At 38.4% G+C, this 11,206-nt stretch overlaps 1 protein-coding gene across 1 annotated transcript; it reads right to left on the bottom strand.

Moving 5' to 3' along the window:
- Nucleotides 1-3,787: 3,787 nt before the first annotated feature.
- LOC311281499 (uncharacterized protein) lies at nucleotides 3,788-6,222 on the bottom strand. Its single transcript, XM_084394494.1, has 10 exons — nucleotides 5,921-6,222; nucleotides 5,760-5,787; nucleotides 5,549-5,637; nucleotides 5,259-5,413; nucleotides 5,124-5,162; nucleotides 4,843-4,989; nucleotides 4,583-4,724; nucleotides 4,281-4,465; nucleotides 4,056-4,149; nucleotides 3,788-3,942 (listed from the first exon to the last, which is right to left on the bottom strand). The coding sequence occupies exons 3-10, from the start codon at nucleotides 5,624-5,626 to the stop codon at nucleotides 3,880-3,882; spliced, it is 903 nt and encodes a 300-aa protein (XP_084250620.1). The 5' UTR covers nucleotides 5,627-5,637; nucleotides 5,760-5,787; nucleotides 5,921-6,222; the 3' UTR covers nucleotides 3,788-3,879.
- Between the last annotated feature and the right edge of the window lie 4,984 nt (nucleotides 6,223-11,206).

An 11,206-nucleotide genomic window follows, 5' to 3' on the forward strand; every position in this document is an offset into this window, starting at 1 on the left:
CTTGAAACGAAAATGGGAATGAGTGAAGCTTGCTCCTATTCGGCCAATTCGCTAGTAGTTCGTCCATAGTAAAAGAGTCCGTCTGAAGAAAGGGCTAACCTGAGGCCGAATCACATCTGGCAGGCGGATGTCTACCTCAGCTAGGCTATTTCTCTAAATTGTGTCTAGACACATTAGGCCTACAGAAGAAATTAAAAGATTTTTCTCCCTCTGGTGAGAAGGGAGAAGCACTCCACACAAATTTGAGCCTTAGCCTACTGTATGTCATAAAACTGTAGCCTAGGCTACATGTTTGTCAAATAATTTCATCCTGAGATAGGCTATTTGACAGACTTTTCCAAATTGATGTTAAAAACGGCTACATTCACCTAGCCTATTAGACGTTGCCTTTGACTTACCAGTTAATGTTTCCAGATGTGAAGTTTGTTGTGGTGTCCCTGCTGCCACAAATTACCTCAGTGACTCTTCAGACCAGAGTGGAAAAATATCGGACCAGCATCCAGCACACACATGACTGTTAAATTTTGCGCCAATCAAAGAGTGATCACACCTGTAACGTGATTCAGAGAGAGAGTGGCGCGTGGGCCAGTGCGTGACATCATTTGTCCAGCTGAAGGGCATGAGCAGAAAATACATGGGCGCGCAAAAATTAAATTAGTCAAGTCAATTGGGCTATTAAGACTTGGGTGTGAGGCGTTTTGAGGGAAGGATAGCTATGCCACACACACACTTTTTTCTACATTTCTAGGCTGCATGGCTAGGTTATCAAGTTTAGCCTATATCATTCACAGGCATAGGCTAATGTTAAACTGAAATGTACTGTAACGTCGGTGCCTATGCACTACGGCTCTGACGCTGATGCATGCTGGGATTCTGGGAGAACTTTGGGGTTGTTTCATGTGTGTTATGCCTTATTTACTGTTTATGTACGTGTTTTAGTGTAGCGTGATTACCCTTTTAATTCTACCCCGTGTGTGACCCTTCGTGTTTGGGTGGCTGCGTCCACCCCTGTGTGTGTAGCGTGTGTGTGTATTTGACTTTCCTATGTGTACTGTGTTCGTGCCATGTTCTGCTCCCAATCCTTGACGACAGCTTGATTGAACAAATCATTGACTAAATCACAGTAGCATACTTTTACTTGTATTCTAGATGCCTTGACTCAACGTCTTACAACGGCAAACAACTATGACTTCGCTCAAGCTGTACAGAAGTGGCTGCACTACGCCCCAGACCGAGCGGGACGAGCTGGAAGACAGACGCAGCAGGAGTTGGCATAAAAATGATTGTTTAATTTTTAAAGAATGCGTGGGGTGTCATTTGTGCTAGTCTAGGTTATTCGCCAGCGTTTTTCAACGCGTTTTTTGTGTTCACACCCAAGCGATTTTCGCTGACGATGAGCCGAGTGAACATGCAAATTCATTCCCTGATATTAGATGGCGCGATTGTCAAACGTTCGTGGGAAAAAGTTACAAGCCTATGTACATGAAAGACAATTAAGTAAAATGAAACTCACCATCAAGGCCCATTTGCTCTGCAATACCACTCCATAACAGTTCTCTTTTATCAAGATTTTTGTAGTCGCGTTTGTCATATAGTTCTTTATGTTCCGACACCAACGAGACCAGCAGCTCTACATTCATCTTGCCTTGCATCTTCCTTGCGTCTTATTTCTTCCCAGCAGTGTAGACGCAATCTTCTTCGCCTGTATGTGTGCTCGGCAAGACCGTTTTGTGTTTGAGCGCCCCCAAGTTGTGTTTTACTGTAACTTCAGAAGCTCCAGACACGTGAGCAAAAGCGCCAATCTCATTGGTCGGATAGTTTTTGACGCGGCGCGTCAAACCAAAAAAACGAACCCGAGGCGGTTTTTTTTAAATGACGCTTTTACGCGTGGCGTTTTTCGCGTCGGTGTGCACACTCACATTGGCGCCCTTTGTTTAGTCATGAGGCGTTAAACGTCGGCGAATATCGCGCGCGAAATTCGTCCCGGTGTGAACAGGCCTTAAAGGTATAGTTTCTATATATTTTGCTAGCCCATCCTGGCTGTCGATAAAGCAGGATTATAGCCTAATAATAATGTTTTTAATATCTATCTATAAATTACAGGAACGTCTGTCTGTCTGTCTGTCTGTCTGTCTGTCTGTCTGTGTGTCTGTTAACCGCATATCTCTCGAACCGTAAGTCCGATGGATTTCAAACTCGACAGGTGTCTCGCCACGGGCACGAGTAAGTGCAGTGCCAAGTTTGACGTTGTTTGGATGAGAAATGCTAAAGATATCGTTAAATATATAATTTTTAAAAGGTTGTGGTTTAAAAATAAACAATCTGACATTAGAGGGTTGTATCGGTCAAAGAAGCCCCAAGAAGGTTGTGGTTTAAAAATAAACATTCTGACAATCTGTCAGCTACACTGTTTACTTCTGAATATTATAGTTTGGTTCCAAAACGTGATAAATCCATCTATCTATCTATAAATTACAGAAACGTCTGTCTGTCTGTGTGTCTGTCTGTCTGTCTGTCTGTGTGTCTGTTAACCGCATATCTCTCGAACCGTTAGTCCGATGGATTTCAAACTTGACAGGTGTCTCGCTACGGTCACGAGTAAGTGCAGTGCCAAGTTTGACGTTGTTTGGATGAGAAATGCTAAAGATATCGTCAAACTTGACAGGTGTCTCGCTACGGTCACGAGTAAGTGCAGTGCCAAGTTTGACGTTGTTTGGATGAGAAATGCTAAAGATATCGTTAAATATATCATTTTTAAAAGGTTGTGGTTTAAAAATAAACAGAGAGTTGTATCGGTCAAAGAAGCCCCAAGAAGGTTGTGGTTTAAAAATAAACATTCTGACAATCTGTCAGCTACACTGTTTACTTATGAATATTAGAGTTTGGTTCCAAAACTTGATAAATCCATTTTGATTCTTTTGAGTAAAAATGTGTTTTCTTTACCAAGAAAGTGACAAGATGAAAACCACTATTTTCTGTTTCAAACTTTCACATAGCATCTTTAGGTTATAATAACATAAAAAATTTCAAATCCAGATTTTGATTTTCAAAGATTTATTATAAAAACGGATTATTTCCCCCAAAAATGCAATAAATTCATGACACTTTTTTTTTTTTCAAAATGCAATTAATCAATTGAATCAATAAAAAAGTTATTTTTTTATCATATTGAAACTGTTGAAATCAGCCATCGCTAAGAAATATCTCCTGAACTTTTTTGATGGCGATCAGCTCACAAAAACTGATTTTGCACGGGCATCAGCCTATTCACAAACTGTTTGCTCAAGCATAAGCGTTTTCTCGGAGTTCACTTTGTGCTTTCTACCATGCACATATAAAAATGTCACTGAACTTTTGCTGTGTAATTGTAACAATGAGCACTCAAACACATCAAACCAACAATTAGGCTACTAAAAACACTCAAAAACTGATTTTGCACGGGCATTTTGCACTAGTTATATTAAAATTACAGACCTTCAGATTAAACCTGTGGTATACTAAAACACCATTGAAGTTTTGTTGATCTCTAGGTATGATTTAAACGATGTTTCAATGATAATAGAGGGTGCAACATGATGAAGAATCAACATCAGAGTTCTACGTTGATTCAATGACTTTATTGTTGACAGTGGGATGTTGATTTAACATCGTTTCAATTACTATTTGCTACAGAGGGAAGAAAGGAAAAAGGTAGAAAAAACAATTCTTGGTCCAGTGATTGTTTTTTCTACCTTTTTCCTTTCTTCCCTCTGTCCCCCTTCATCCTTCTGTCTCCTTTTCTCTCGCCTCATCTGTTTTTAGTCCCAGTCCTGTTTTTTGTTCTTGGAGCCTGGAGGCAGTGGAGGAGATCAGTAGTTCTGACGGTCACTGTATACATCGTCATTCTTCTGGTTCTTGATTTCCACTGGTTCCTCTTTTGTGTGGCATCGGCTTTTGTCTGGTCTGCAATAGAGATGTGATTTTTAAGTCAGCATCACACTATTGATCATATAACAATATTTAATGAACAAGACAAAAGTACAGGGGAAATAGTGCTGGTTCTGTGTGCAACTTACTACTTTCACTGGAGGAGCAAAAGCTACCTCCTGTCTTTTCTGCCTCCGTTCCTCTCGCCGTGCTTCCATATTAATTTCTCTCTGTATCCTGTCACTGTAAAAGAGAGAAAGCAAGTGTGAGATTATCAAGAGGTCACTCAAACCATAAAATTATAATAGCCACTGATGATCATCACACTAGCTTTATCGCTTTGTGTCATAAAGACATGTATTTTTATATCTTACAGCTCATCATAGTTTTTCAAAAGCTGCTTTTGTTTTTTGACGTGTGTCTTAGGTGTCATATCTTCCAACATGTTTAAACTCAGTTCTTCTATATGTGGTGCCATTATAGATGGAGAGTCAGCGCGCCAGAAATGACCAAAGATGTAGGAGCAAGTCTCCGCCATCTTCTCAGAGCACTGTCTGACCTGTGAGACAAAAGCAGAATGATGAGATCACATGTGACAGATCAGCCGTAGTCTTTTATTACATTTGGATGTGTGTGATGCTGCGATGGCTTTAGATGGGACACGTTGTGCACTTACTATCTTTCTTATAGAGTTTTTGGCAGAATACTCCACTAGGTCTTTTAGTCGCTCTTGCTTTTGTTCTGTGAGGTTACTGTTCATCAACTGTTTTTCTCTCAAGCGGTCTGTCTGATGTTTAAAGCCGTCTATCTTCTCTTTCCTGCACAAAAACAAAAAGAGGGTCAAACACTGTTACTGTCTTCAGTTCCCAGACTTCCCACAGATTAGATAAGAGAGTGTGAAGAAATCAAACCCATGGTTGTGCACAAGAAACTTACATCTTTTCCATTTTATACTGATAGCGCTTGTTGTTCAGTTCCATTAGGTCAATGATCTCCAGATATTGCAACGTTACATCTTCCTCTGACTCTTCAGATCCTGTCAAAACCAGCTCTTCACTTTCTTCTTTAGGTTCACAGACTTTTCTGAAACGGATTACAGTAACAGCGATGGCTATGAATAATGTTATCATAAGCAGTATCTTCTCTGTGCATATGCAACATGTACATATGCAAAAATAGAAAAACCTAAATTGTGCACATTGGCATGACAGTACTACCTTTCAAGAGCTTTACGTTCTTCTGTTTTTAGCTGTGCCCTGTTCACACCCCGAAAAAAGAATAATAATCAGTGTCTGGCAATCTGATAGATGGATTATTTACAAATCATTTAACAATGAAGTAAAAGTAATTACACTTTTTTGGCCTCTGGTGCATTCGGCACTTTTAAACCGGGTTCAAGATTGGCCTCAAAGTTGTCCCGATTATTTTCAGCCTTCAGCTCTCTTTCAGATATGGCACTTTCCTTCTGTTGTATATGATGGTCCTCTTTACGATACACTAAAGCAGCCTGATAAAGAAAGAGAGAACACACAAAATAAAAACTTAGTCCACACAATTTACAAGCAGTAGATACAGTATTTCATATTTCAGAATGTCATATTCATTTGAACTGAAATAATCAGAAGATACAAAATTCACTTACTGCACGGTTAATGTTTTGTACAATAAGCTCAGCCCTGCCTTGCACAGCCCTGCTGCCAGATATAATTGGAGTCGCCATCTTCTTCTGATCTGTGTAAAACATCACATGTAAATATGGTTCTCATGAAGGAACTTATGTTTACTTCATATTCAAGTGATATGTTTTGAATTAAAATGTAGAAAACCGGTTTCAGATTGCTAGACTAGCTCACCTCTGGCAGAGACCGGAACAGACTGCTCCTGTTGACGATACATAAGAATAAGAAAACACCTTAACACAATGCTCAACATATGAACGCAGGCTTAATGTTAATAATGACCGTGACTGATGATGGTTGAAAAAACACATTCAATACTATGATAGCTTTCTTACCTTCGTCGTCGCAATGCCTTCTGCCCGGTGGACTCAGTCTAGGAATGCCTGAAGCACACACAGACACAGGTTGTGCAGTCTGAGCAATTCAACTGTAGGCTACTTGTACACAGATCTGGAAACAGACACAGATTAAAACGGATATAAAACTGCACACTTGGCTGATTCAAAATTGCACACTGATCAAAAGCTGTTGACTGGTGCAAAAATCGTAAATCGACACTGAATGGCTATATTAAAGCGACGAGTTTAGTCTTTGAAGCCTGCAGCTCTGTGACGTGTCGAATAGAAAGCATTCCGATGACGCCACACAGCAGCGCTTCAGTGCCGCAGAAATGCAAGAATAGGATTATTGTTTTGATTTAAATTTTTAAAAGAGAGAATGACCTGTGTTTATATGGTTTCCACAAAAAGTCCATGAGAGGAATGTGGATTAGATAATGCCTAGTAATATTTTGGAAATAATTGACGGATCAGCAATCAAAAGGCGCCGTGACCGACACTGATCAATTTAAGTTTTCCTCGAACATGTAATGCACAACTGTAAGCAACCCGATGTTCTGTCGATCTGTCCTACCTTGTCAGATTTTCCTACCGTAGCGCAAAATCATAGCCGTATCTATCGGTTCATCCTACCACATCGTAAAATCCTACTGTGCGTTTCTGCTTCGCGTCTGTGACTACATAAAATAATTCAGTGTAACTTTGCCGAAGATTTTTATTAGGCTATGGTAGGGTGATGTTACAGTGGAAAGTAACGTTACCTCATCAGATTGTCCTATATGAAATAAACGGGTAGGATGATTTTACAGTGCAAAATACCTCATCAGGTTGTCCTACCAGTATGAAATAAACAGGTACTTTTACAGTGCAAAATACCTCATCAGGTTGTCCTACCAGTATGAAATAAACAGGTAGGATACTTTTACAGTGCAAAATACCTCATCAGATTGTCCTACCAGTATGAAATAAACGGGTAGGATACTTTTACAGTGCAAAATACCTCATCAGATTGTCCTACCAGTATGAAATAAACAGGTAGGATACTTTTACAGTGCAAAATACCTCATCAGGTTGCCCTACCAGTATGAAATAAACAGGTAGGATACTTTTACAGTGCAAAATACCTCATCAGGTTGTCCTACCAGTATGAAATAAACGGGTAGGATACTTTTACAGTGCAAAATACCTCATCAGATTGTCCTACCAGTATGAAATAAACGGGTAGGATACTTTTACAGTGCAAAATACCTCATCAGATTGTCCTACCAGTATGAAATAAACAGGTAGGATACTTTTACAGTGCAAAATTCCTCATCAGGTTGCCCTACCAGTATGAAATAAACAGGTAGGATACTTTTACAGTGCAAAATACCTCATCAGATTGTCCTACCAGTATGAAATAAACGGGTAGGATACTTTTACAGAGCAAAATACCTCATCAGATTGTCCTACCAGTATGAAATAAACGGGTAGGATACTTTTACAGTGCAAAATACCTCATCAGATTGTCCTACCAGTATGAAATAAACGGGTAGGATACTTTTACAGAGCAAAATACCTCATCAGATTGTCCTACCAGTATGAAATAAACGGGTAGGATACTTTTACAGTGCAAAATACCTCATCAGATTGTCCTACCAGTATGAAATAAACGGGTAGGATACTTTTACAGTGCAAAATACCTCATCAGATTGTCCTACCAGTATGAAATAAACGGGTAGGATACTTTTACAGTGCAAAATACCTCATCAGATTGTCCTACCAGTATGAAATAAACGGGTAGGATACTTTTACAGAGCAAAATACCTCATCAGATTGTCCTACCAGTATGAAATAAACGGGTAGGATGATTTTACAGTGCAAAATACCCCAGATTGTCCTACCAGTATGAAATGAACAGGTAGGATGATTTTACAGTGCAAAATACCCCATCAGATTGTCCTACCAGTATGAAATAAACAGATGGGATGATCTGTAAGTTTTTAACCTGTAGTCCAGATGTTACAAACTTACCCAAAAACAGATGATAATATAAATGATGTAAATTGAAATAAGATTAGTTATTGAGATAATTTATAATCAAGCAGAACAATATAGAAAAGAGATAATTAATCAAATTAATTTCAAAAATTCAAAATCATGCAACAGAGGCACAATACAAAACAAGTAAAAAAAAAAAAAAAAATAGTTATTAATGTAAATATGAACTAAATAAGACCACATTGTGCTGCAGACTGTTATCAATGCAAATACACTCAAACTAAACCACACATTTTTTGCACATAAACACATTTAGGCTGTTGAAGTTGCAACATTTAAAATGTGTCCATCTATTGCAGCTCTCACACTGTACCTGAAAATAAAAGAGATGAATATATTTGTAAATTAGTACATCTAAAACAATATAGAATCTAAAAATATGAAAAGATTTAAATAACAAAAAAAAGATTTATTTAAATAACAAAATTCTACACACACAAAAAAACATGGCACATAAAGTTAAACTATTGCATTTTGGGTGTGTGTATTATAAGTTGTATACCATTTCAATCATGCTTTCGTTGGGATCGTCTTCCAGCATGCTGCAAAGCACACAGTACTCCTCTGCATTACCTATAAATTTGTTAACATTAATAAGATAAATATGACTTCATTGGGCAATCATATCATAGTGTACTAAATGTCAACACAAACGCCATGAAAAATACTATGTCAGACCTGTTCTGAAATTACATTAAATCATTCTTGCATTACTTTTTGCATCCTTCGAGTTATTTTCTATGATTTTCTTCTCTATCCCCTCTGTATATTTGGATATTCTTACTTGATTAAATAAAATTTTCAGAGTGAAGATAGCATCTACAGAGGTGTACTACATGACATACTGTACATTACAATATTACTACGGTATTACAGAATTAAAACAGCACTCACCTCGACATCCAAGAAGTGTGCAGGCTACTTTCATGCGTGCTGAGCTGACCGCTTCAGGCGTAGTCTGAACATTGCTGATCGTTCCTGTCAGCAGGTATTGTTCAGCAAACTGAAACATTAACTGACAGATGATTTAATTCAGTTTATTACAACATTTCCAGATCTGAAGCCACTTGTGCAAATATATTCACATACATTCAATACCAAAACTCCACAACTGCTGGAATCCATCTGCAGGTCGTGCTTCAGGGTCCATAATTGCCACTGTGCTGTTTGCTCATCACACCTCAGTTTTAAAAAAATTCCTAGATGTACTGTTTAGAATTGAACAGCATAAAAAAAAAAAAGAATAACAGTTCTAACAAGGTTACCTCCAGTTCCGTAGAATTTTATGTTCATGGGAACGTTCATTTCCCATTGGGTCAGTCAGAAGGAGTGTTTTCTCAGGCATGTTGATAATCTAGAATATAATGTCATGTAATCATAAATAAGGTTATTCAATATTTTTAGATCACCACTAACAACTACAGGAAGCTGCTTGGTATAGACACTATCAATCTCTGAAATACTTCTTATGTAAATGGAATAAATAAACCTTTAAATTATTGACCTAAAGCATTAAAGAATGTCTGCAGATTATGGACAAAATTGTTAGGATGTGACAGACTTTGAGAGAGACAGAGAGATGAGGTAAGTGTCAACACAGTGAATTAGTTATTTGCAGGTTAATATAAGGCCCTGTCCCAATAGGAGATACAGATAACAAAGGCTCTTTGCCTTTGTCAGAGAATATATATAGCCTATGTGCGTGTGTAGCCTATTTCTCTGCTCACAACTTTAAAACTTGCCGTGTGTCATCTTTGACCCTGCAAGACATTTCTTACCTATGAAACTTATTTAAACATAACATGACAAAAAAATTTTTGAGGATGATAAGCTGCTGTCACACTTCTTTTGATGCACAACGTCAACATTTCACAAAGCCTGTGGTTAAGCTTAAAAAATAAAGGAAAAAAATCACTGTGAGTAAATTGGTGAAAAGCTCCTTAAAACAGTAGTTGAATACATGTACTGTATGTGCAAAGGAAAATATAACAACTCTTGAAAATCTAAAAACAAAGACATTGAGGCTAAACCTATATCACTTTAATACTGATCATTTTAAATACACTTACAACATTTACAAATTCCCTTCCCTGATCTGAGAGAATTCTCTGGGGACAGCCATGTCTATAAATGATGGAACAGAGATGTCTTCCAACTTCAGCTGCTGTCTTGGCTTTTAAAGGAAAAGCCTCAACCCACTTAGAGAAATAGTCTGTGGCTGTGAGGATGTATTTAAAGCCATCTGCAGTTTCAGGTAATGGTCCAGTTAAATCAATGCCAACAAGCTCCCAAACAGCAGAAACCTATCAAGTAAAATAAAATGTAAAGTAAGTTTAGCGTTTATAAAGTAGGTTTAGTATATGTATGCTGTATGTTACTGCACTTATTTACCTTGATGCACTGTAAGGTCTGCACAGCAGTCAAAGGTTTTCTCACTTTTTGACATTGATCACATTCCAATACCTTTCAGAAATTGTTGTATATATAAATCAAAAATCATATATATATATATATTAAAGGGATAGTTCGCCCAAAAATGATATTTAGCCCATGGTTTACTCACCCTCAAGCCGTTCGAGATGTATATGTCAATCTTTTTTCAGACGAACACATTTTCAGTTATTTTAGAAAATGTCTTAGATCTTTTAGTGGTTATAGTGTGAAGCAATGGGGTCCAGCTCGTTGAAGTCCGCAAATGAGCATGCATCCTTCACAAAAGTAATCCATCCGGCTCCAGGGGGATAAACGAAGGCCTTCCGAGGGTAATCCGTGCGGTTTTGTAGTAAAAATATACATATTTAAAACTTTATAAACGAAAATAACTGGCTTCCGGTGGCGGTCGGCGCGCGTTCATGGAGATGGAAGCGTCGTGACGTAGTACGAACGTGACAGCGCAACCAGAGAGCAGAGCAAAACAAAACTCTACGTTCGTTCTACGTCACGACGCTTCCTACGCTACGTCGTACGTCATATGCCAGCATCCATCTCCGTGAACGCGCGTCGACCGCGACCGGAAGCCAGTTATTTTCGTTTATAAAGTTTTAAATATGTATATTTTTACGACAAAACCGCACGGATTACCCTCGGAAGGCCTTCGTTTATCCCCCTGGAGCCGGATGGATTACTTTTGTGAAGGATGCATGCACATTTGCGGACTTCAACGAGCTGGACCCCATAGCTTCACACTATAACCACTGAAAGATCTAAGACATTTTCTAAAATAACTGAAAATGTGTTCGTCTG

The sequence above is a fragment of the Rutilus rutilus genome (assembly GCF_951802725.1).
Source record: "Rutilus rutilus genome assembly, chromosome: 22".
NCBI lineage: Eukaryota > Metazoa > Chordata > Actinopteri > Cypriniformes > Leuciscidae > Rutilus > Rutilus rutilus.